This window comes from Asterias rubens, chromosome 22 (assembly GCF_902459465.1).
Source record: "Asterias rubens chromosome 22, eAstRub1.3, whole genome shotgun sequence".
NCBI lineage: Eukaryota > Metazoa > Echinodermata > Asteroidea > Forcipulatida > Asteriidae > Asterias > Asterias rubens.
The window spans coordinates 9,456,716-9,484,115 of record NC_047083.1 but is presented as its reverse complement, the minus strand read 5'-3'; the positions used below and the strand labels follow the sequence as shown (position 1 = coordinate 9,484,115).

The 27,400-nt window shown below is 39.6% G+C and overlaps 1 protein-coding gene across 1 annotated transcript in view; it reads left to right on the top strand.

Moving 5' to 3' along the window:
- Nucleotides 1-243: 243 nt before the first annotated feature.
- The window catches only part of LOC117305141 (low-density lipoprotein receptor-related protein 4-like), a 51,792-nt gene continuing 24,635 nt past the window's right edge, over nucleotides 244-27,400 (top strand). The window contains exons 1-10 of the mRNA XM_033789922.1: nucleotides 244-385; nucleotides 22,342-22,497; nucleotides 23,480-23,596; nucleotides 24,041-24,157; nucleotides 24,784-24,900; nucleotides 25,256-25,378; nucleotides 25,585-25,707; nucleotides 26,105-26,221; nucleotides 26,483-26,611; nucleotides 27,093-27,230. Of these exons, the coding sequence (XP_033645813.1) occupies nucleotides 340-385; nucleotides 22,342-22,497; nucleotides 23,480-23,596; nucleotides 24,041-24,157; nucleotides 24,784-24,900; nucleotides 25,256-25,378; nucleotides 25,585-25,707; nucleotides 26,105-26,221; nucleotides 26,483-26,611; nucleotides 27,093-27,230 (1,183 nt within the window). The 5' untranslated portion in view covers nucleotides 244-339. The remainder of the gene's footprint in view (nucleotides 386-22,341; nucleotides 22,498-23,479; nucleotides 23,597-24,040; nucleotides 24,158-24,783; nucleotides 24,901-25,255; nucleotides 25,379-25,584; nucleotides 25,708-26,104; nucleotides 26,222-26,482; nucleotides 26,612-27,092; nucleotides 27,231-27,400) is intronic.

Below are 27,400 nucleotides of genomic sequence, written 5' to 3'. Positions count from 1 at the left end.
CAAAGTTGAGGGGGCTTTGAAATCTCACCAGCACTTCAGAAATTATTTGGTTGTGTGGTTAATTATTGAATGAATGAAGTGTTGCGATAGATACAGGTGCAACTACACAATAACAATACGTACCCCGTCGTCGTGCCCGCTTTTGTTATCTTGTTTACCCCAAATTGGATCTCACCCCTTAAAAATGGAATAACCCAACACAATCACCACCAGTTTTTCACGGACAACAAAATGGAACGATAGAGAGGAGCACTGAAATTTACAGATTGTGGAACTTTTGCCGGGATTTTTGTTACGATTTTTCTGCTTTAATCGAGCGAAGATGCTGGAATTGCCGCAATGAGGATATTTCTGAGCATCGTCTTGCTAGTTAGCTCTCTTAAAGGTAAGTAACTCTCTCTTAAAAGCCAAAAAGTATAAAGTTACGAAGTCATAAATCTGGCTAGCCGAGTGGAGTACGCCATCTGCCCGCGTACCGTGTGCAATGAACAGTGAACGGCCGACTACACGCTATTGTGGGCCCCTTTGATTTTGAAGTGGAGTTGGTGTTGAAATTTGTATTTTGCCGACTTTAACTTCTCTCCCAAACTCCCATTTATAAAATATTTACCAACCATAAACTTATCCATTTGTTAACTACATCTTGTTGAGAAAACCTGTGACGCTTTGTGGTGTGTTTTAGAACGATTTACCTCAGAAAATGAAGTAAAAAGTTGTGGTAAATTTATCCCCTTTTTAAAACATCTTGTGAAGTTTTGTGTGGGTACGGCAGGGCCACACAGTGTGGTCACACAGATTTGTATTGATTTGGTCTATTCATGCACTGCCACAACGTTTTTTATGTAACACCCCATTTTAAAACCCACCAGAAATTATTGATTTTAAATTGTCAGCGTTTCTGTTGAGAGGCTCTCGACATGCCTTCACCATTTACTCAATTATGGTAGCTCTTTTAAAATTAAATTTAAAGTATTGATTGTTAATTTTTTATATGTACAACCAACGAACATCTGGCTGCTGCATGCAGTGTGAATGGCTTTCTATTTTTCCTCCATGCTACTTCTAACCAACCGGTGTCAGGACACTTTGATTTTGAACCTTTGCCACTTCGTACCCAGGGACACTTCGTACCTTTGCAGGGTACCAAGTGACTTTGGACACTTTGTACCTTGGTTTGGACACTTAGTACCTTGTACACTTAGTACCTTGGACACTTTGTACCTTGGCCACTTTGTACCTTGGACACTTCGTACCTTCTTACACGAAACCCTGTACCTTCTTACGAGACACTTTATGCCTCGTACTAAATCAGGATTTCTGCAAATTACAGATAAATTACACTGTTTTACAGATAAATCGGGGTTTCCAAATTGAAACAAGGTCTCCAAAACTGCAAAAGACACCCAGACATCCCTACTGGCTAACACTTCAATTGAGTAACAAACAAACCAAAAACAAAAACCATGTCCTATTAAACACTAGCTAGCCGTAAAGGGTAAATTATTATATTTTTTTATTATGTACCTCAATTCTGTACCTTAGAGTTGAAACTAATTTTGTGCAGCTAGCTCTAGCACTAAGCAGGGGTCTCTAAACCTGTTCCTTTCTCTGCAGGTTTCAATTATATTTCCCAATCTCACGGCTGGAGAAAATGGGAGTTGCATATTTCACGCTGGGCTTTTTACAAGAAAACATATAATTTGACTTTTGTGACTCATGGTCCTTAAAAGCCGAAGACAAATAATTGTTTGTTCTTGTGCGCCCCTGGATGCATTTTGTGATAGTTTAAATTGTAAATTTAAAAAGATTGATCTAAAAAAAAACTGACTGGTTTTAGTATAATTCTATCGGCGTTCCCACCTCGAGAAGTTTATATTCTGCGAAGTTTGCTTGTAACGTTTTACAGCGTTTTTAGCGGCCCTGTTAAGTCACCGCGACATCTTTTGGCCTGTTATATTTTACATTTATATAACGGTCAGGTCATGATAAGTTGACAGGGGGTCAGTCTACCATGCGTCCCCGTTGGATTAAATTTTATCATTCTACAGAAAAGTCGCTGTACTTTTTTACAAATAAAAGTCCAATGAGAACACAGCTTTTATGAATCCTCCTATTCAGAGTAAAAGCACCCCCACCAATCTAGCCCTGTGAATCGGTCCAATCCACTCTGTATTCTTGGCCCCAGCACCATTGATATAAAAATCTTTCGCCAAATCCTGTCTGTGTCAAAATTCAGGTTTGATACTTCACGGAGGCAACGAAGGCGATTGCCTCCATGCCCCTGATAATTGCCTTCGATTGGAGCCCTTTTATCTACTGTAGTTTACAATTTCCCCATCGGGTCTTTACCAAAGAGAAACGGGCCTGAAAATTTAAACTAACGTATGCAGAATGATTTTGATAAATCTGTCTTGAAGAACGAGGGGTAGATTGCCCCCTGACCCATATTGTACAAACACAATCTGTAAACCAAAACCAATTTGTTACACCCTACAACTTAAGAGTGTGACAGCAATATGCAAGGCTGGCAGACTGTTTGAAGAGATAAATTGCTGCACTGGGGTCCGCTCCATCCCCCCCCCCCCCCCTCTTTAAAGGGCCAGTAGGCCTATACATTGACATTGAGTATTTACTCTAAAATTAGTGCCAATAAAAACCTTTGGTTTCAATAATAGTAGTTTACAGTACCCAAGTATCGACACTCATGGGGCGACAGGTCTTTTTCTTCAGCTGCACCACGCGTCTATCTCTACCACTTAATCTTAGATCTTGTCTTTGTACCACAAAGTTCAAATCTCTTCTTAAAACATATCTTACATGTATGTCACAGGTTTTCAAGGACTTATTTTGTTGTGTCCACCCAGCAGGGTGGATAATGTATGTGCGCATTACAAGTCTTCAGTATTATTATTTATTACAGTAGTTTTGATATAATATAAAAGCGATTCGAAAAAATTTCACTTTGAATTAATGTGGTAAGTGTACAGTTGTCACATGTACGTATGCTCAATTTTTTTTAATCTGATAAGTCTTTCCACGTAACGCTTCTTCTCAGAGAACACTGATTTCCTATGGGGATTAATCATCCTGTGTCAGACCTGATACTTCACTGAACTAACAAAGGGTGATTGCCTCCATGCCCCCTGGTCATTGCCTTGAGGCCCTCAAAATGCTCGAGCAGAATTTTCTTGCCCTTTAGTAAAGGCTTTACCATGAAGAAAATACCCTGGTGCCCTTGCCATTTCAAAAACGAAGCGTACAGGCCTGCTGTGTGGTGACCTATTTTGATCAGGTTTTTAGGCGATCTCAAAAACAAGACCGTTTGAAGTTTTTTATTGTAAATAATAACCAATGGTCTGCCATAGAGAAGGTATACCCTCCCTTTAAAAGAGCTGAATTCTCAGAGGAATAGATCCAGTAACATCATGAACTTGTTCTGACTTAGCCCGAGGGTTATTGCAACTTTTAAGAGTAAGTTTGATACATCTGTATGGTTCCCTGGTCTACAATAAATCATGTTGTCATACATGATGTAATGCTGTCACTGACCACAACTTAACTGGTATGGTAGCAGTCATTTTTTGTTATGTTAGGAGTTACTGGTAGTATAAATCATTGTGAGAAATGACACCTTCTGAAATAATAGTTTTTGAGAGGTGTACTTTCATGCTAAAATATTTGAATCTGAGAAAGACTTCACCAGGCCTGAAGCCTTTCACAGACTGAGACACCTGAAACCACACAAATTAGTGCAACAAGCAGCTTTTTCTTTTGTTAGTTTCTTGCAACTTTGATGACCAATTGAGCCAAGATTTTTACAGAAGTTATGCCTGGGTTGGGACACACCGCAGGTCGGGTACTTCACCGAGGCAACAAAGGAGATTGCCTCCATGCCCCTGGTCATTGCATTGGTGCCCTTGAAGTTTACATTTTCCTCATAAGGTTCCCTTTACCAAGGAGAAAATGCCTTGGTGCCCTTGCCCTTTCTAAAACATACAGGCCTGCACCGTATGACATGTACATGTATGAGAATACTTCAGGCAATGGCATGTATGCCTCGGTTTGAAAGGGCAACTGCATTTTCTCCTTGGTAAAGGGCACCCTTTGAGGAAATTGTAAATTTTGACTATCATTTCAAGGGCACCAAGGCAATGACCAGGGGGCATGGAGGCAACAGCCTTTGTTGCCTCCGTGAAGTATTGAGCCTAGTCTCTGACAACTACTAAACTTGGACAGTTAAAGTAAAAACACCTTCATGTTATGTGGTAAGAATTTTAAGTGTATTAGCAGGCTAGGTTAGGGGGGGGGGCGAGCCTTGTTTGAGTTGACAAAGAGACATGAAGTTGAAGACTTCTCCAGATCTAGAAGTAATCAGAGACAGACTTGGTGTCAAGTTGTCTTATGATGAGTGACAAGTTCACGTCAGTCGTTAAATGTCGCTTAGTGCTGGGGACATCAATGACCAATTAAAGGCCACCGAAAAACTAGTACGTGTTTCTGTCGTCTGAGCGTCGGTATAAAGGGAATGTCCGTGGAGACATTAGGGTTGTTGACTTCCAACTTGAGGTATTCTGGATGAAGTAGGAAGGTACGTGTATTTGTAGAGAGGTGTAGGGACATCTGTCAAGATTGGTGCTCGAAAATTACACTGGTTTAAATAATTATTAACAATAATTTATTAGCATAAAACTTGGTAACGAGTAATGGGGGAGAGGTTGGTAGTATAAAACATTGTGAGAAACGGCTCCCTCTGAAGTGACGTAGTTTTCGAGAAACAATTAATTTTCCATGAATTTGATTTCAATAAAAGAAAAACACCCTTGTCACACGGAGTTGTGCGCTTTCACTCAGATGCTTGATTTCGAGACCTCAAATTCTAAATCTGAGGTCTCAAAATCAAATTCGATGAAAATTACTTCTCTCTCGGAATCTACGCTCATGTTTTATACTATCAACCTCTCCCCATTACTTGTTACCAAGTCAGGTTTTATGATAATAATTATTTTGAGTAATTACCAATATAGTGTCCACTGCCTTTCTGTACAGTATTATAGGGGTTGATTTATGAACTGCCATTGACAGCCAGGTTTGTTTGTTCTACCTCCATGTTTACACAAAGCATTATGACACCATGTAGATAATGGCATAAAAGCTGGGTTCACCTTTGACAGGAGTAAAACAGGTGTCTCAAAAAGTCTGAACTTGATTGGGCGGGTTGGGTTGCCTATGAGTTGCCCTACAATTGTTTTCCTTTCATTTTAAAGGTAGGGTTATACATGTTCAGTCTGGTAGTGACCCCAAAAGAAATTGTGCAATTTTTATCAAAAAGTTTTTTTTTTACAAATGTAAAGATGGTTGTTCTCATCCTCAGGCCTGATACTTCATGAAGTATCGGGGAAAGCTCAGGATTAACATTTGTCAACTTCACAAATCACTGATGTTTCAATTGCATAGAAATAAGCACCTATTGAGCGGATAAAGATTGTTGTGTTCAAGTCATGCTCGCTGGATCCTAAATCAAAATCCTGATGAAAAAAAAAAACAGTATTGCAGAACTTGTGTCTCCGTTTACATAATTGTTTTTCTCTCTTTCTCGATACATTTTTACAAAGTATCGGATTAACAATGTGGAAATCCCGCGCTTTTATCACATAATCTCCGCGGATCAGTTGCGGCGCAAGAAGCGTAGCCAGTTTATACTTCACACAAAAGTGGATATCGGACAATAAGTTGCGCTTTCCATCCATGCGCAAATCTGTTGGCATTGCCGCCCACCCAAACATCCATTCCTCTCAATTTCCACGTATTATTTGCAAAAGCTGGTTTGATTTTTAGTGTTTGTCGCAACTTTCAACCACTGCTTCATGGTTGCTTGATCAGGGATTCAACTGTCTCTTTTTTTCCCCTTTGAATGTTTTAATAGTAGCTGTCACTGGTCACAGTAATTGATTGCATGCAGAAATCGGAACTTGATAAAAACATGTTTTACTGACAGTAGAACAGCCACTTTCTTTGATGCTGCTACCAACCAACATGAACCTGTGGCATATAATCAAACATACATACTTTTTTTAGTTCACAGACTGACTGCAGCTGTGCAAGAATGAAATGGCTGGTGTAGCTTTTTCCAGCACAGCAGCATGTGTTTGTAATAAAATCTCCACGATTGTCACTATGTGGAAACTTTTAACAGCATAATTTATGGGATGGTTTTAGAAGAAAACACAAGGAGATGTTTTTCCCATGATGATGCCAGCTCCTAGTCTTTAGAAATGTAAAAGAACTTGCCAAAAGAGCCGACATTCTTTAACTTGTTTTCACCTGGTTGTTTCACCTGGTAGGGCCTTAAATAAAAGGGTTTGGAAACCTTTTGTTTACCACGCTAAATATAAACCCCCCCCCCCCCCAAAAAAAAAAAAAAAGGGGGGGATTAAAAATATAAAAAAATTAAAAACAGATTTGTGACACATACTGCTCACATTTCATGAGACAAACTGTCAAATTTTAGCTATTTTGAATTAAATTATTTTGAGAATGTTTGCTCTAACAAAATGTAGCGTGGGTAGAGGAATTGTTTACTCGAGCAACACTTTTACACATTGGTAAACAAATCCCAACATGAGTAATAGTCCCAAGGGAAAAGGGTGTACATGTACGTGCTTAAATCAAAATAACAATAAAACCATATTTGTTTTCGTCACCCTTCCAGGCGCGTTTTGTAAACACGTTACATGCACATGATGAAGTTTTCCAAAACGGGTACTGTGTAGTTTTTGTCAACAACTTGTTTTTTTCCCCTGTTCTTTGGTGTTTTTTTTTTTTCTGCGGGAGTATTTTCAGGAGTGTGAAGTTGTTTTGATGAATGAAAATGATTGGTGAATACAACTTGGGAGGCCAAACACAGGCGAGAACTTCAGTAAGAAAACAACTTTCTCGTCAATGGTATCGTCATAACAATAATAATAATATAAACATTCCGTAAAAAGAGGTGCAAGTTTGTTTGCGAAAATATTGTAAAATGTTATCAAAAATAGCACATTCTTCTTTTGAAATGAAGAGATTGGATCAGAGGGGGATTTACCGTGTGAAATTTTTCATTGCCTAGTACCCAGTGAAACCAATACCAGGGCACGGCCTGATTCATGGAGGCTACAAAGGCGTTTGCCTCCATGCCCCCTGGTTTTTGCCTCGGTGCCCGTTAATGCTCACAGTAGAAACTTACAATTTCCTCACACTGTAGAGTGTCCTTTACCAAAGAGAAAATGCCTCATACTGTAGCGTGGCCTTTACCAAGGAGAAAATGCCTCGGTGCTCTTGCCCTTTCAAAAATGAAGGATACATGTACTGGCCGGTCAAAGTGCCCTTTGCAAAGTTTCAATACAAGTTTACATTTTCCTCATAGAAGTGCCCCGTACCAGAGGAAAATTGCTACGTCCCTCCAAGAGCGAAGTCCAAGGCCTGTGCCATGCCTGTCTTTCCCCCTTTTAAAGTTGGTGCTGAACCCCCCAGGTGGTTAAATTGGTTCAGATTTTTATGTCAACTATTAGGACAATAAGATCCATGGTAAATAAATGTTTTACGAGATCGACCCCTTACCCTTTCATGATGTTCATTTCAGTAAACGATCAAACTGGGTGCCATTAAACTCTGACAAGGGGACCAAAACTCGGACTAGCTTTGCTGGGTAGTGCGCATTCTCTTTTCTTGAAAGAGAGCATTAATCCTCTACGGGATGTTTTAGTGTAGTTTAGTTTAGGGCCTACTACCTTTATTACACAAACATCAAAATACATTGATGTCTGTTTTTTATTTTTGGCTTACCCTCTTGCCTTTTTCATAGGTTTGTTATTTTATGTATACAATGTCTGTTCAGTTGAGTACACCAAGTGAGAATACTGGTCTTTGATAATTACCAAACGCGTCCAGTGCCTTTAAAAACAAAAATCAAAAAAGAAAATCAACCTTGTTTACCCGACTCCCTCTAAAAAACACACTTAATACCTTCCCTTCACCCTCTCCAGGAATTACACTCGCCTGGCTCATCCCTCTTTTATTCAGCTTCCTTGTGTAGCCAGGTACCCAAAAGCACCCTAAAGCACCCATTCATCGATAACCCTGTCACCCTCCACTGCACCCTATTGAAACCCTCTGTTTGTGTTAAATTGGGTCGCCTGGTGGTCTGTTGAGGAGCCAGTCGGAATAATCAATGTTTAAAATGTTGATCTTCTTTCAAAATCGTTTTCAGGACTAGTACTTCACGGAGGCAACGAAGGCGATTGCCTCCATGCCCCCAGTCATTGCCTTAAAATACCCCCTGGTCATTGCCTTGGTGCCCTTGAAATGCTCTCAGTGAAAATTTACAATTTCCTCAGTCATAGCTAGGGTGCACTTAACCAAGGAAAAAATTGCACACCCATGTGATTTTGTTTACACTAGACTACAATACATGTCTTAGGCCACTTGTTTTAGTGTTGGGCAAAATTTTAGCCAGGACTCGGTAAGGGTGTCCAACTTTGATTGAAAAATGTTGTCATGTTCTTCATGTTGTACTTTGGTCATGTTGGTGCAACTCAAATAATGCTGGCTGTGCAAACATCATACAATAGGTACAGTGTCCAATGTATGTTACATTGAAGTGTACTGCAACAATTTTTCAAAAACATTTTGTGTACTGTACTTGGGTAATGTAAATTTGTTTGTCTAAAAACCCTTTCCCAAAGAAACATTATGTACTTAAAAAACACACACACACACACTGTGTGAAAGCTTCCCAAGACTTCTAAGAAATATTTGTCAGTCAGTTTGCGCAATCGATAATCATGTTGCAATCGCCCAGCACCAACTGGCAGCCCAAAGAGGGAGGTGGATATATGGTGGAGGGGAGAGAAAGCACCATGCAGCCTGCTTGAAAACCCTTGAATTACGCCGCTATTGTTCTCACTAAACGCTCCAGGGAGAATCGAGGCGAACAAACTCTCCACGAGAGTGTGTGAGGAAAGCGGACTGTCAAAGGGCCTTCCACAACAATGATCCCACGAATCTGAAAAGGGAATCCAGGGTTTAGTTAGTTCATTCTGCTTCAATCACCCCCCCCCCCCCCCCTCTCTCTCTCTCTCTCTTGCTCTCACTCCATCAATTGTGATTTATTTTTCTTGGGAAGATTGTGAATAGAACCGATCAAGCATGATAACTCCAGGAAAGAAAAAGAAGAAAAGCGTTCAGGCCTGTTGAATCTTATTGATGCGTTAAAAAACAAAACAATCCTCAAGCAACTTTCTAACATCAACCGGAATCGACTGCGTTTTGTTTTTTCAAAACCTTTTTATCAGTTTGGGGTGCTGGGGAGAGTGGTGAGCAAATGGTTACCCCTATTGTTCAGGGCTGGTCACACACCAGTTCGAGCGATGATTAAATTTAGCGGAGAGCAACTTGTTTATCCGGCTGCAACTCATTTGTTCCGATTGTTCAGTGTTGTTCCTTGTATTTTTTTTTTTCTCTGGTTAGGGTTTGATGTGTTGTTTTGCTTGAGCAGTTTAGGAAAACATTTCGGAAGGTTTAAAGGAATGTTCTGGGCTGATTTGTTCTTCTGGAAGATGTATGTAGCAAGGTTGTAAGAAAGTAGCTTGAAATTGCTAAATTTAGTGACCGAAAAGAGTCGATTTTATCAGCTGAAAATAAAGTTGTTAAAGGGAAGGTACACTATTGGTAATTGTCAGATACCAGTCTTCTCACTTGGTGTATAATGTGTATCTCAACATTGCATACAATGAAAAACCTGTGGAAATGTGAGCTCAATTGGTCATCGGAGTTGGGAGAAAATGATGATGAAGAAAAAAACACCCTTGCTGGACGAATTTGTGTGCTTTCAGATAGGAATAAAAGACTTCTACTAGAAGTCTTTAAATATTTTAGTGAGAAATTACCTTTTTTTCAAAAACTACGTTACTTTAGAGGGAGCTGTTTCTCTCAATGTTTTATACTTTCAACAGCTCTCCAATGCTTGTTACCACGTCAGTTTTTAAGATAGTACATGTATTTGTTTTGAGTAATTACCAAACCTGTACCTTGCCTTTAAAGCAATGGTACAAAGAGTAAGGCTAAGAGAGAACGAACTATGTCAAATACTGGGAGAGGAGAGCTCTTTTATAAGCACGTTTGAATTAACCCACAGATGATTATGATTTAATCGACTTGCTTAAACCATTCCAAAGACGTGACCCATAGAAAAAAAAAGTGTTTTTAAGTGGATCAAGTGTAAACGTAGTTAGACAGCGGTTATGAAATAATATAAACTGTGCTCAGGTCTGCTCTACTGGGTGGTTGGATCAGCATTCCAATCTTTTCAAAAGCATTTCATCCTAACGCCAGAATGATCGCCAAATCACTTGCTTGACTGGGTAGATCTCAGGGTGTGTTTTTAAAATAGTTAGTGGACTGCTAAATCTTCTCTGGCATGTGTTGGCAACCTTATTAAAAAAAGAAAACTTATCCTGTCGGAGGAGACAATAGGATGTCCATGAATATCTTAAGGGTGTCCATGAATATCTTAAGGGTTCCCCAAACACAACCGATGACCCTTTCATCGGCCGTCGACACCAGGTGGATTTTGAAATGTTACGCACGGGCTGTTTAACTTCGAAGAAAATAAAAAGTCAATGGGTTTTATTGTGTTTGTCCTCTGATTTAATGGAGTGAAGGAAGAGTTTATAAATCTTTGGGACGTCTGTCAGATGGCTGTACTCATTAGGTTTGATTGACAAACTGGGGCCAATTTTTGTGACGCTGTTGCTGTTACCTGTTCATGTTTGTGATGTGTTGTCATTTAACCTCCGAGAAAGACTCTGCTAGGGTCCAAGCATAATGCAATTTTCTATTTTTTTGCTGTTTTAAAGAAACTGGACACTATTGGTAATTGTCAAAGAACAGTCCTCTCTCTCTTTGTATCATATGCATAAATTAACAAACCTGTGAAAATTTTAGCTCAATCGGTCGTCGAAGTTGCGAGATACATGTAATAATGAAAGAAAAAACACCCTTGTCACACGAAGTTGTGTGCGTTCAGAATCAAATTCGTGGAAAAATTACTTCTTTCTCGAAAACTATGTTGCTTCAGAGGGAGCCGTTTCTCACAATGTTTTATACAATCAACCTCTCCCCATTACTCGTTATCAAGAAAGGTTATATATGCTAATAAATATTTTGAGTAATTACCAAAAGTGTCCACTGCCTTTAAAGCACAAACCTTGAGTCGTCACAGGGAAAGTGTTGCTATAGAGCCAAGCTCAGTATCAGTAAGCTCCTTATAGGATCAAATTGTAATCTTAGAAACAGTTTTCAGTTGACATTTTGTCCGTCCGTTATGAAGTTGTGTGTGTGTCATAAAATGTTAAGGGAAGGTATAGTGTACGCTTGGTAATACATGTACCTCTTAAAATGAATGACGTTCAAAACTATTGGTCTGATGTCTAAAGTAGCTTTCCATAGTATAATGAAGTTTGAGAAACATCTACTTACATCATAGAGCTATATATATTGACTAGAGCGCTAACTTGCTCAGCGTTTTGAAGCCACCCTGAGCGCAGACATGTTTGATGTGTTGCGTGAGTTCGGAACGATTTTAATTTTAAGAGAACACACATTGCCGCAATTTTTGTACATTCGGCGTGTGCGCTTTCGTACTCGACTGCCCATTCGCGCACGTCTGCGCTACGAAAACCGTAACTTCGACTCAGTGATTGACGTTCTAAAAACAGTATACGCGCCATGATGCTCGCAGTTTTGTACGCTCATCAGCAGATTGTGCGTTCACATTTGCTGAATGTTTTGCTTCGATGACACATAAAAAAGAACAAACGCACCATCATGCAAGAGCCGTACAATTGCCGTACAAAATTTCAAGCTTTTGTATTGGTTTGTACATAAACATGGATGCGCCCACACGGCTTCAAAACCTTAGTGCGTGTACATGTATAACGGGGTGTTAGCGCTCTAGTCAATATAATATAGCTTTATGACTTACATGTACATGTACATTTAGGTACATTAAGTGCTAATTCACGACAGCAACTTTAAAACTGCCCAGTCTCTTGCATAATTTTAGCATGGTTGTAAAATGTTTTACAAGATTTTGCAAGAGAACCTGGACAGTAGTAAAAATTGTTGGATTTTACATGAGGTAAGTTTTGTGAATTTTACAACCATGCTACATTTTACCAAGGGACCCATGCTAAATTGCTCTTGTGTGAAAGGGGTTTTAGTAATGTTGTTAAATGCAAAAAGATCAGCTTTTATACCACCAAATTTGAATTTGAGATGCCTGATGGATACAATTCTCTGCTTGTGTATTCCTACTGGGCATGATTTTCTTGCCAGAGTCGGAACGCTATCGCAGCAACAAATATTTAACGACTTGTCAACAAGTCTAAATGTAGGTGCCCCTACAAATAATTTTGGTAGACGTGTCATTTTTTCCTAGGCCAGGAGCACAGACTTGAAGAAAAACAGTCGAAGAATTTAGTGTTTAGAGTTAACCATGCCCCAAACACCCCTGGGTTGTTTGTTGTGTACCTTGCCACACATTAGCTAAAACATTTGGGACAAAAGAACCTCGGCTGAAAGTTACCTTCAAAATAATTGCCCCCCCCCAACACTTCCCACCAGCGGAGAAATTCACAGACATTGTGTTTGTTGTATGTTCAGTTGTAATCAACAAGTCATTATGACGATTGTACTGGCTAAGTCCAACTCGGTGTGTATTATCGCTAAGTTTGTGTCCCGTGTGGAATGCACTCCCAAGTGATGAAAAACACAATTTAAATTCTATTTTTTTGAGAGAAAAATGCTTTGGGGGATGTTGTGCTGTATTTTGAGATGCAGGCCAGGTACTTCACAGAGGCAATTAATGTGATTGCCTCAGTGCCCCCTGATCATTGCCTTGTTGCCCTTTTAGAGCTACAGCAGAAATTTGCAAATCCAGTTCCTCATAGGGTGCGTTTTACCAGGGAAAACATGACTACTGTGGTGCCCTCCCCTTGCCCTTTCAAAAATGAAGCAACCTGTACATGTCTGATGATACAATACATTGGTTTTTGGAAGAGTAAATTCATTCCAATCCTCTAGTTTTTAAGAAACACACTACCTCGTTGTACTTTTTAATGTTGAGTTGTTAATGCTGGGTTAGAACCTCAAATGTTGGTATTTGAACATGTAGAATGTGAGAACTGGCTCCCTCTGAAGTAACAAAGTTTTTGATAAAGAGGTAATTTCTCAATCAAATATTTAAAGCCTCCAGATCTGAAGCCTTAATATAAATGAATTTGAAATCACACAAATATGTGCAACAAGGGTGTTTTTCTATCATTATTCTCAAGTTGCAGCTTGGACGACCAGTTGAGTCAAATTTTGTAACACATTTGTTATTTTTTGCATTGTTGGGATACACCAAGTGAGAATTTACTGGTCTTTGACAATTACCAAAGGTGTCCAGTGCATTTAACATGAAAAAAAAGAAGTTGATAAATGATGAGGGGAGAGAGGTTAAGTCGGAGCATGTTAAGAATTCCCCAAGCTCTGTCTTTTTGGTATCAATTCATCATTCTGAGTGTTTGGAATGATGGAAGGACTCTTGTTGTATGTTTAGACAGAATGGGCGGGAGAGAACTGAGCATGATAGATTAGGAGGTTTAGATTAAGGGGTCAAAGGTTAATGCTGCCAAGATTGCTGCTTGTGATAACCCGACACCCTTCAAAAAAAAAAAGAGCCAGAGGCAGTTTATACACCAGAAATAATGATGTTTTTTGGGGGATGAGCTGTCACGAGCACCAAACTCAGATTCTGGTGTTTCTGTTCAGCAGAGATAGGGGTTTGAGTCACACTTGTGTCCTTAAAGCAAAACACTTAGCCATTGCTTCGTCCTTCAGATGAGACATAAAGCTGGTGGTCACGTGTGTTGTATAATGCACGTAAAGGACCGAAGTGCACTTAACGAAAAGGGTTCGCCCTGGTAATGGTATTCCCAGTGTATTGCGCCACAGCACATTGTAAACCCTATAGGTATGGTGCTATAATTGTTCCATCCCTTCTCTTCTCCTCAGCAAGTTCCTTTGCTAAGCAAGAAATGAGCAGGGTACCACTTATAGCAATGGTACAATATTTTGGCTGGTGACCTTTTGTCACCTGTTTCTGTTTCAAAGCAATACTTCTCTGTGCTTAGCAAGTTTTGTTGTGCTTAACAGGCTTTATGAAATTGGGCCCTGGTATCGCCTTTTTCTTGTAAGCACAATTTTGTTGTGCTTAGCAGCTCCATGAAAGTGGGCCCCTGGTGGCAGTGTTCCTAACACATTCCTTCACTTGGAGATTTTACACTCCTAAGGTGTTTTTCCATCTTTCAACAAAAGAACTTCACCGATTGACAACAAGACAAACAACACTGTCTTTACATGTAGACCTGAGGAATTCAAATTTAAATGTTTCATTGTGGCCGTGAAGGTCTCTTTGCACTGAACATTATTTTCTAATTTATTGGGCCCCCAAGCTTGCATTCTTAACCTAAAGCTGTACCAGCCATCACACACTATAAAGAAACTATCGTCCAACAAAACACAGAGCCCTGCAAACAAACAAATTACTGGTCTCTCATTTGCACAGAAAACTCACCAACCAGCGAAAAAGTCACAAATAACTGACAGTGACATGAAAGGCATGCCACTGGAGCCACAACAGCCCACCAGTTTTGGCTTTTCAACAGCCAGCACAAACGATCTTTTCATTTGACCGCTTAAGGGTGGTTGCAGTAAAATCTTCTATTTTCAATAAAAAGGTCTGTACCCGTTTGGACTATTACCGCTGAAATTGCTCCCTCTGCCACTAAGATGCCAAAACCAAGACAGTTGACTGTGTGGGCCACGGCAACATAAGTTCCTGTTACTGGGTTTTCTTGTTGTTTTTTTTCCCTGTTTTTTCCCCTTCTTTTTTGAAGGCCAAATATAAATGCTACATGAAGTTGTAAAGGTATCGGTGCATAATGCTCTACATACATATATGTATAAGCCTTGCGCCATAAACGTTTTGCATGCGTGAAGTTTCATGAAATCAGCTGCTGGCTTATATGATACCCATGCCTACATGCTTTTGAAGCTAGAGCCATTTCCCAAGCCGGAGTCAGATCCCAAGTCGTAGCCCAATCCAGATCCCAAGCCATAGCCTCATAATCTAGATCCCAAGCCAGCATCTCTGGTTTCAAAAACAGCCTTTGTGAAGTTTGTTTAAAGAGCTCTTAATAATTTTATCAGCCTTGTGTTTAGCTGAAAAGTCAAATGAAGTTCGAGTTAAGTCCAAGGTCAGGCAACAATCAAATGAATCTCCTAAAACAAAATTTCAAGCGATTACGTCTTGATTGATGTATATTAGAGTATTTTGTTAACTAAGGAAAGACCTTCACCCAGTTGAAACCATCTTGTTTTTCTATCAATGTTAAGCATTTTTACAAAATACATTTTATAAGTACATGTAGATCTTTGTCATTTGTCTAGACTTGACTCATGCATGCAATTCTAAGAAACAAACATCGTGAAGATAACAGATTTACCTTAAACTTACACGGTCTAATGATGATGATAGTAGAAAACATTCCATGAAATATTATTGTCTGAAATGTCATATTTGTTAAGAAATAAATAATCTTATTTCGTGTTTGGAGTTTATCGCTCTGTGAGCATTTTATTCTTTTTTCTTTATATTGCATTGATGCCATGCAAAATGTGTTATCGGTTTTTCACTATTTTCTTGTGACCCTGATGGTCAATCGATCTAAAATTTCTACAGGTTTGTAAGTAGGGTGAATTACATAAAGTACTTACACTAGCAGCAACTGTTTGGTTAGCAAAAACCAATTCTGTAATGTTCCTTTTACTGCTTTATGAAATTGGGCCATAGAGATAAAGGTTACAGTTAGTTGTAAATAACCCTGGGGATAGTCTGGGCAAAGTCTGGGCATGCAGCTACCCTAGAGGTCCCTACCCCTCGAAGGGCTCTTGAGATGCCCCAAGAGGTTCCAGGGTTGTCTCAACATGTCTGACCAATCTGGACAGGGGTTCTTGACATGACCAAATAAAGTTGTTGAAATTGTTTCCAGCATGCTTCAGATTCCATGGTAACTTACTCCCTACTGTAGACTGTTCATTTTCTCCTTTCATGGAACCAGCTTGAGACAGTGTACACAGAGTGGTCCAAGGCTCGATTTTTACACTGGACAACCCGCCCCAGGCCAGTGGTTTCAAAATGATGTTTAGAGTAGAGCCAGTAAACTCAAGACAGAACAAGTCCCTGATGGAGTGGTCTTAGAAAATTAATATCTTTCTCTCAAAAGAATAAGGTTCAAATGTTGAGTTTGTTTGAGTCTCACAAATTTGTTTCAATTCTGCTGAGTATCACCCACACAACAGAATAAATAAATTGATCAGTTCTTTGTGTTTGTTCAAATATTACAGTTTAGATGATAAGACTGTGTTCTCATTGAAAAAACATCACAGGCATGTTACTCGGGTTGGATTCAAACCCACGACCTTTGCAATTCTAGAGCAGTGTCTTACCAACTAGACCACTGAGGTTGCCCGGTAGCCAGGTTGAACTGGAAGGGCCCAGTTTGAACTTTTTTTTGCACAATTTTATTCCTACAAGGGATTTTTGTGTGGAAGCTTCAAACATGTCACTCTTGGTCATTTGTTGTCTTTAAACTTTACACCTGTGTAAATTCTTTTGTTTTCTAGTTTTTACCTTCTTTCACCTTCGTTTTCTCAAAAAAAAATTGCATTTATTTCTCAGCTGGTAGCCAATTGTGTCAAGGTGTGTAAAAAACTCACATCGCACAGGGTGGGCGGTGGTCAGAACAGCTGTGATTGATGGTTGCCTAGCAACCCAATATCCAATCCCTACACAGCTTGCCAAACTCCTGGACAAACCCTTGGACAGGTGGAGGTGACTTGAAGGCCATGTTCACTTAGATCTTTAGAGAAAGGTGCATTAAAGGCACTGTACACTATTGGTAGTTACTCTAAATAGTTGTAAGCATAAATACTTACTTGGTAACGAGCAATGAAGAGCTGTTGATAGTGTAAAACATTGTGAGAAATGGCCCCCTCTGAAGTTATGAAGTTACTGAGAAAAAGGTTAATTTTCTCACTCAAATATTAAAAGACTTCAAGCCTGAAGCATTGTGTAAGGCATCTGAAGGCACACACAATTTTGCAACAGGGGTGTATTTTCGTTCATATTCTCTCCCAACTCTGGTGACCAATTGACTGCAAATTTTCACAGGTTTGTTATTTTATGCATATTTAGGGAAACGCCAAGAGAGAATGCTGGTCTTTGACAATATTAGTACCAAACATGTCCAGTGCCTTTAAAAGTAATTCAAGATTTTGACTTCCTGTAACATGGCTCACCTGTGTAATTCAACCTCCTTGTCATGACTCCCACCTGGGTATCTAGTAATTCAACCTCTGTCTCGGAACTCCCAGGGGCTCAGTCAATTTATGTCTTACAAATTTAATTACATATCACACTAGTTTACAGAGGTGCTGAGAAAGTTTTAGCTGTGGACGATATTTTGCAGTCTGAGAAGTAGAACTTTTCTGTTAATCAACAAAGTTTGGAAGGGTCAAATAAGTTTCAGTCTTAGTTTACAGAGTTGCTGAGCATAAAAATGTTCTGCTGAGAAGGTTTTAGATTTGGAGAGCATTCTGCAGTCTGAAATGAGAATGAGTTTGGAAAGGTTGTATGGGTCATCGAGGCAAAAGCCAGCGCTGCTATGATGTTGGCCTTGGTGCCTAGATCTTTGGCACGGTCGTTACCCAAGACATGGTATTGGTATGATGCCATGGTCTTTGCCTTGGTGTCCTGCTCTTGATCATTGCCTATGTGCCCCAATCTTGCCATGTGTGCCCAGTTATTTGTCTGTGCTGCCTAATATTTGCCTTTGTGCCCCAAGTCCTGGCATGTACATGTATGCCCCGATCTTGGTGTTGGCGCCCTGGTCTTATGGCCTTTGTACCCATGTCCTGTTCTGTCTTGGCATTGTTCCCTTGGATTGGCTTTGATGCCCCTCAAATGGAAAAGTGGCAAGAGAAATTGCCTTGCCCTCTGTGTTCATGTATATAATGTTGTACGTATATATGGTAGGGTTAATTTCAGGCGTGTAAAGCCCGGTTCATACTTCCTGCGAATGCGATACGAATGTTGACGTCACAAATTCGCAACGAAAGTTAGCAGCAGTTGAACTCCGCTCAACTCACTTGCGAATATCGCTGCGAAAGGAGGGTTGTGATGTCAAATTCACGTCAAATTCTCTTCGCATTCGCATGAAGTATGAACCGGGCTTAATTGACTGTCATTACATTGTACATAAGTTTGTGGACTCTTAATTAGAATAAATATTTGTACACACCTAGTTTCACTTAGAAATTCTTAATCTGATTGGAGTGGCCTCTTCTACTAGGTAAAATGGCATTGCCCCTGCCAGCTTGCACTGTCCGATCATGGTCCGATATTTGTACACTGTAACTGTGCATACATTTCGTAGATTTGTACACCACCTTTATAGAGGCCGAAACTCATATCCAGCCCATCTTCATTCCTACACTCAACTTGTTTTCACTTAGGCCAAGTATACAAAAAAAACAGTTTAGCGTCCTCCCTTTTTGGGAAAAAAAAATAACCTTGAATTTTTTTTTTTTTTTAATGGCAGCCTGACACATGTTGTAATACTAAAAACAGCTGGGCTATTTTTCAAAACTGGTTTTTGTTTGCAAAGATCAGTAAAAGATGTAATTTTTGTTTTGGTAGACAAACAATGATAAATTTGGGTTTTACCCATGGATCCAAAATTAGTATGCTTTATCCCGATGCAAATTTCCCTGTAATAAAAAATTGTCATTTAAAACTAAAGATGAAAAAAAAAAAAAGGAGACGGCCTTTAAAAAGGAAGCAACTGAGGACGCAAAACATGTTTTACTTTTATTTGGCCTGTGGATTACATAAACCAGGATACCCTGAGGGTGAGAATACCACAGTAACCTTACAATAGACAGCCTGAGCAGCCCTCTATTGTCTAAACCCACCCTCCTTCCTAGTATTATGACCCAAGCATTGTGCTAGCCCCTTGCTCTGGTTTTAAATCTGGAGATCATTCTAAGCTGTGATGGTTTTTCCCCCAAAAAGACAGTGACAGGTCAGCTGGAAAACCTCTAAGACATTAAAAAGGCCCTTTCACTGAGCAAGGGTCCTAGGTTAATTGATGCTGATCAGCTGGCAAACTTATACATGTAAGATCCTCAGCTGACACTTAAAAAGGCTCTTTCACATGAGCACCAGTAATGAGGGTCCTCGGTTAAATAATGGATGCAGATCGGCTCGCAAATTTTAAGAACTTCGGGTGACACTAAAAGTGCCCTTCCACATGAGCACCAGTAACGAGGGTCCCTGTTAATGGTTGCTGATTGACTGTCACTTTGTTCGATTGTCATTATTTTAAAGCTTTCACACTCTAATTCTTGAAACACAAACAAACCAAGGTCCCTTGTTTTAAATTGATTGTAAATGTTATGTTTGACCAATCACTAAACACTTTGTTATTAGGCCGAACTATTTACATTGTACTAACGAGGGTCCTGGGTTTAATGAGTGCGAGTCTGTCACTTTGTTTGATTGTCATTATTTAACGAGCTTTCACACGACTTCATCTTGAAACAAAAACTTGCCAAGGTCCCTTGTTTTAAAGGGATGGAGTGACAGACTTTGTATGATTTTGTGTGATTTAATATTATAAATGTTAAATTTGAATCGTGGGTGAAGAATATTCTATTTTGGTTTTACCCATACACCAATGTGTGTTAGCACTGTATACTCAGTACTTTCCCGAGTCCTGTGAAAAAGAAACCAGATTGATTGTTCATTTATTAAACATTTTCTAATTTTTAAACCATTTTGTGACTTGTTCTGTGCATGAGAATATCGCAAGGGTCTTGGTTATTATTTAATAAGGATAGCTTTCACACCAACGGTTTCAACCATAAATATCATGGTGATTTAAAACGTAGTTTATATTATTTTGGAGAAGATCTGGATCTCTGTTAAAGATATCATAGGGCCTATGCCCTTGGTTATTTTTTAACAAGGGTAGCTTTAACACCAAATAGAATTTGCTATTCTTCAACATCTGGTTTATTTTAAGTCAAGGTCCTTTGTTAAAATTGTCTCAGTGTGAAAGGACCTTTTGAGTGAGTACACCTGGGTTCAGATAACAAACTTTCTTAGGAATGTGAAGAGGGCTTCATTTAATAATAATATTAATCCACCTTTAAAGGCAATGGACACTATTGGTTATTACTAAAAAATAGCGGTTAGCATAAACAATTACTTGGTATAACGAGCACTAGAGAGCTGTTGATAGTATAAAACATTGTAAGAAACACCTCCCTCTGAAGTAACAGTTTTTGAGAAAGTAGTTGATTACCAAAGGCATTTATATAGCGCTCTGACACATGGTACCATAGCGCTTTACAAGAAACTGAACAATAAGCAAATAAATAATGGCACTGATAGCCTAATGGGAAAAAAGTCAAAGCAATCAATAAATTTGAACAGGAAAGTTTTGAGATGTTTCTTGAAAACTGCAAGTGACTCCCTTGAACGAATTTGTGGATCAGGGTTCCAAAGGCGTGGAGCATGTGTTTAAATAGCCCAATCCCCAGCAGCGGAATACACATATGGGATAGAGTCCAGTGCCTTTAAAGGCAGTGGACACTATTGGTAATTACTCAAAATAATTATGAGCATAAAACCTCACTTGGTGACGAGTAATGGGGAGAGGTTGATGGTAAAACACATTGTGATAAACGGCTCCCTCTGAAGTTCCATAGTTTTCGAGAAAGAAGTAATTTTCCACGAATTTGATTTCGAGCCATAGTTTTCGAGAAAGAAGTAATTTTCCACGAATTTGATTTCGAGACCTCAGATTTAGAACTTGAGGTCTCGAAATCAACCATCTAATCGCACACACCTTTGTGTGACAAGGGTGTTTTTTCTTTCATTTCGATGACCGATTGAGCTCAAATTTTCACAGGTTTGTTATATGCATATGTTGAGATACACCAAGTGAGAAGACTGGTCTTTGACAATTACCAATAGTGTCCACTGCCTTTAGATATCAAAAGCTCAAGCCACCAGAGTAATTGCTGTGGGTCACCACTGTGACATTAAGTTTTCCACCACTGTGACATCGAATAAACCTACAAATTTCTCTGCAGCATTGTTGCGCTACTTTGCCTGTGTGTTTGTACACAGCACACAGGCATCATAGCACCAAAGACCTGACAATCCAAAACCCATATCCCAACCTAAACCCCCCTTCCCAATCCGCATTCATCCAGGATTAGTGCAAGACCCTCTACACAGATCTCCTCTCCTTGGCCAAAGAACTTTTCCCACAGGCTTAACAACTGGGCAGTGATTTTCTATTGTCCGCTGGGTGACACAGTGGTTTTGCCCTGAGTGCCAGCCCCACTATGGTGTCCAGTATTGACTGAGGGCACAGTAGTACTAAGTACATGGTAGTAGTCATTTCTGTAGTCATTTCTGTAAAGGGGAGTAATTTTTACAAGATTCTTTGACTTTGTTTGGTTTCTTTCTCGGGGGATGTACTAAGGCCTACTGAGTTTGTACATGTAAGGCGGCTTAAACCACAATCTCAGTGCTGCAATCCCGGCCAAAATGCTCGGGCCACCCATTCCTAATGTTAGGCCATGGTTATAAAACAATTCCCTGTGCACTTCCCATTCACAATAAAAATACCCAGTACTTTCCCGAGTCCTGTGAAAAAAAAACCAGATTGATTGTTCATTTACTAAACATTTTCTAATTTTTAAAACATTTTGTGACTTGTTCTGTGCATGCGAATATCGTAAGGGTCTTGGTTGTTATTTAATAAGCATAGCTTTCACAACGGTTGTAACATCTTGGAGGTTTCTGGTCTAGAAAAAGGAGAAAACCAAGGCTAACCATGGAGGTATGCCGCCATTTTGGCAAGGATGCAATCGTATTGCGCATGCGCACCGTGCACCAAACCCACAGTGCAACGAGGTTTGTGTCTGGCACCAGCAGATGCGCTAATTGTGACTGGTGTTTGTAATTCTGTAGTTTTTACGATCGCTGCACTGGACATTCAACTTTTGATCGCTGCTTCAATTACGACTCCTTCTATTCTACCTCCATGGGCTAACCAAGTCGAGTTTTCCTGAACTCTTCAAAATTCATCAAATCTCAATAACTTCTTCTTTCTTCTACAGGATACCTGTTCCTAACAACCCCTAATTCCTGCCACTGCAAACACAATGAGTTCACATGCCCACCTAAGGTGACAGGAGATTGTATCTGCATCCCACCTCAGTGGAGGTGCGATGGTGATGACGATTGTGGGGACGGGGCGGACGAAGTCGGTTGCAGTAAGTACAATATTTAGTAGATTTATTTCTTTGTAAACCCCCGACCACATCGAAGTCAGTCTCACTACCTTCCGAACAAAATGTAGACGAACGGAGTTAAACTGTGTGCAATTGGAGTGGACACAACCTATCAGGGCCCAGTTTCATTGAGCTGCTTATCGGCTGATTTTGTGCTTACTGCGCGAATTTCCATTTCATAGCGCGGGCTTACCGTAAGCACACAAAAAGGCATGCTAACCTTCCTGTGCTTACTGCATGAAAATAAGTGACATTTCAATGCAAATCCATGGTGAACGCGCAATATGGCTGCCCAAATTTGCTGTGAAATATGCTTGCGCTTTAGCAGCGCTATGAAATTGGGCCCAGGTATACAGGTTTAGGAGAGAATAAAGTATTTTGATCACAAAAGTGCGATGAATTGTGTTTTTTAACAACAGGCACTCCAGTCCACTGCACTCATACCCCCATCTTCTGTACAAACCATTTTGGCAAGCTTGTAGCACAAAATAGTACTATAATAAAAAGGCACCCAACCCTGTGCGCAAAGACCATTTTTGTTATAAAGCTGTTATAAACCATTGAAAGTCGGAAAGAGCAGAAAGATGGGATCTCAATGCTGGTAAAATGAAAGGGTTGCTATAACAAAATCCCTTCAAATTGGAGTGGAAAGATCTAAATTCCAAATACTAAAGCCTGGTTCAGGCATGTTTGCTTCGTTTTTTCTCCTTGGTAAAGGGCACCTTACATATGTACATATGAGGAAATTGTTAATTTGTAGAGTATTTTAAGGGCACCAAGGCAATGATCAGGGGGCACAAAGGTAATCGCATTCATTGTCTGCCTGCATGAAGTCAACGGGCGTGCTGGTTTGTACTTCCTTTCGAATGCTACGATACAAACTTTTGCATCACAAATTTGCAACTTATTATTCGCACTAGTTGACGTTGCTTTTGCTTGATTGGGCTTCCTTTCTTTCATACAGCTTTACCGACGTGTTCTGCCGACCAATTTGAATGCGGGAATGCAAAGTGCATACCAGTGAGCTGGGTTTGTGACACGGACAACGACTGCGGAGACGTGTCTGATGAAACAAATTGTCGTAAGTTGACTAAAAGCCAGTCTATAATATGTAGTAGTATAGGAATGTGTTTTAATCGAGTGACTTCAGCCAGTCTAGCATTCGGGGAATAAGCCATTTTTGTGAATTGGAGACATTTGAGATGCTGCACTCAGCGGTCCTTTTATGCGGCTCTGAGCGTCTGCTTAGTTACGTAAGAGGCGGTGAACACCTGATACACAATTCTGAATGCATGTGTATTGCACAGTTTATTGCATGTGTATTGCACAGTATTGACATATCAACCGTCTCTATAGTCTGAGGACTTTAAATGTACATGTATGCGGTACATTGTGACTAAGCAAGTCATTGTATCAAATATTATTCAAATCTAACTAGCAAATGGCTTATTATACACACACCATGCAAAGTTTCAAATCCTACTTAATATCCAAATTTAAAAGTTCCATTTTGTTTATCTCGTAGCTACGGAGGAGTGTGAAGGGAAGAGTAAGTTTCAATGTGCAAATAATAAGTGTATCAGGCAGAGATGGGTTTGCGACGGAGAAGACGACTGCGGGGATGGATCAGATGAAATATGTCGTAAGTTTTTTTCATTATCTCGTAAATTTGTTCATTATGTCGCAAGTTTTTTCAATATGTCATAATTTTTGTCAATACTTTGAGAACATAACATGTATTTAATTTCAAAGTATTGTGGTAATGTTAAAGCCGCAAAATTGAATTTGAGAAGCATTACTGTCAGTAAAACTTTTCTCAGATTGTGTTTTCAATATGTCGTAATTTTGTTCAACATCTTGAAGTTTCTTCAATTTCCAGAAGTTTTTTCAATATCTCGTAAATGTTTTCAATATGTCGTAAGTTTTTGTAATAAGTTGCATATTTTTCAATATATCTTTGGCTTATCTCTCACTTTGAGAAACAATTCACTACGAAGTAATTTAGTTTTGTAAAAAAGTATCAGTTCTTATGCCACAAAATTTAATTTGAAAGTAAAAACCTTACTCTGATTGTATATTCCTGGCAGGAATTATTCTTCCTGACTGACCAATTTTTTATTTTTTTGCTTTCTATGACTCTACCTTTAATCCGAAAAAAAGGTTCTTATAGCCCTTTACCACATGCCTAGGGGCAAATCAAAGCCCACAGTATTTTAATCAGATAAAGCAAACTTTGAAAGACATATTTTCTCTTCTATTCTTTAATAGCTGCCCAGTCATGTAAGACATCAGAGTTTTCTTGCCTAGCTGGTGGATGTGTGGCCAGCTCCTGGACCTGTGATGGGGATATAGACTGTCCGGACGGATCCGACGAAACATCATGCCGTAAGTCATCTAAGAATAAGATTCAGTCAAAGGCCCTTTTCGAAACCACGGCTTCGGCTCCAAATTCAGCTCAGGCTACAATCCCGGGCAAATAGCATGGGCCAGCCATTCCCAACATTACATAAAACCACTCCATGTCCACTTCCCCCTAGAGGATTCTCTCCCCCGTCCCCTGCTCAAGGTAGACTGTAACGCAGAAGACTGTGCAATCAGAACCAACAGTGAAAGGGGGCAGGGGGCCCAACGAGCTTGTAGCTTGGCCTCGCGATTGTTTTGACAATTGCGCTTTCTTTGTCGAGATTGCCAGTCAGAAGCCATTGAACCTGATAACATCCTTTTTACGTTTTTGTTTCAGCGGATAGCGTAGTGCCGTGCAGCCATGGGCAGTTCTTGTGTCAGACAGGTAACTGTATTCTAAAGGATTATGTCTGCGATGGTGACAATGATTGCGCCGATTCCAGTGATGAAGCAAATTGTGGTATGTTTTCCCCAAAGTTTATTCGGAGTCCATTATTTCTAAAGCGAGGGTATACATTTGGTAATCAGTCTTAAAATTAGTGGCAATATAGAAGCCTACAGCAGCACTATTTAATAGTACAAAGCATTTTGAGAAACATTTCACTTTAAAGTAAAGATAACAGTTCTAATGCGGTAATAATCATTTCTTCTTTAATTTTTTTGCAGGGGGTCATAATATGACGTGCACAGATGATAAGTTTCGCTGTGGGGACGATACGTGTATTAACGGCCGGTGGAGATGTGACGGAGACTATGATTGTGAAGACCTGTCGGATGAACTTGAATGTCGTGAGTACTTAGATCTTGTGATTAATATTGGATTTTATAATAATCTTAATAATAATTATAATTAAACTGGGTTCTTATTACACTCGATCAAACTAAAAAAAAACATGAATAGAAAACCATATAGAATACCCCACAGCTTTTAAAACAAAATACAAATGTTTGTAAGCCGGCTTCACACTAGCTAGCTTTCACGCTTTCGGTCACAATTATTTATTTTTTTTTTCAACAGCCTATCATATCCCTGTTTTCATGAGACAGTTTCAGAGGACACTTTTGCTTTTCTTCAGTTATGTTTTATGATCAGTTTGAAAGACAGCCTTCAAAATGTAAAGTTGACCTTTTCAGTTTGAAAGACAGTCTTCAAAATGTAAAGTTGACCTTTTTCTCCCCCCTTTAGCCGAGCATACCTGCTCCCCTGACCAGTTCCAGTGCATTACAGGAAGATGTATAAAAGGAGCATGGAGGTGTGACGGGGAACCAGACTGCTCTGATAACAGCGATGAGGAAGATTGTCGTAAGTTTACTTCTTTTTTTTCATTAATTGTTAAAAGAGTCAACTTTGGTTTTAGCGTCGGAGAAATTGTGTTGGGCAATTCTTATAATGTAATTCATTTTTGTTTCAAAAAAACTCGCCACTCAAATTTTAGTTTTGTTGTCAACTACAATCTCATTGAGAAGTATACAAAAACGTCTTCAAAAACTCAAAACTTTCAATTTCATCTCAGTTTATTGTGATAGAAGTTTGTAATTTCCTTCATTTCTGATTGTGTAACAGCCAACTCTAGAGTGTGCGGCAATGACCAGTTCCAATGCAAGAATCGCCAGTGTATAGGTATGTCTAAAGTCTGCAACGGTAATGATGATTGCGGGGACAGCAGTGATGAAAGACCGGTTCAGCCATGCTGTAAGTAAAACATACAACAGATGTTTCTCAAACCTGATGACTTTAGCCAAGTTCCCATATGACTTTTTCTTCCGCTGCCAAGCGGAAAGTTACTGTGACTGGCTCTAGTTGACTCTACCATTCGTACCAATCTGGAGATCAATTGCTCATTTCCAGCTTTTCCAGGACCCCAGACCATGAAACGCTATGGCGATCGTGCCTTTTCAGCCATAGCTCCAATACTTTGGAACAAGCTACCCACCCACATTCAAGCAGCTCCTTCATTGGACATTTTTAAATCACTACTTCAAACCCATTTGTCAATCTGGTTACAGTGCTTAGAAACGTTCATATTTAGAGCTCTATTAGTGTTGTAATTATATTTTTATTATTATTATTATTATTATTATTATTATTCAAACTGTTTCTCGAAATATCCTATAATGCTGATAATAGGTAAATATCCCTCAATCTGTAATAACAATTTCTTTGGTTATTTTAGATTCTGACGATTTGACCAGACAGTCCTGTGGCTCGGACAACGGCGGGTGCGATCAGATCTGCACTGGCTTAAGCCCTGGGGTGCGATGCTCCTGTAACCATGGTTACCTGATTGGTGGAGATGGTAAAGAGTGCGTAGGTAAGGAGGCAGGTTGGAAACGGAGTATTTGTTGTTTAACCGGAAATCCTTTTTAACATCCCCCCTCCCCACCCCCCCCCCAAAAAAAAGTTAAACAAACACAATACTTTTTTTTTTATTGAGATAAGAATGTTTTAAAAATGAAGACGAAAGTAGAAAGAGCGCTTCAG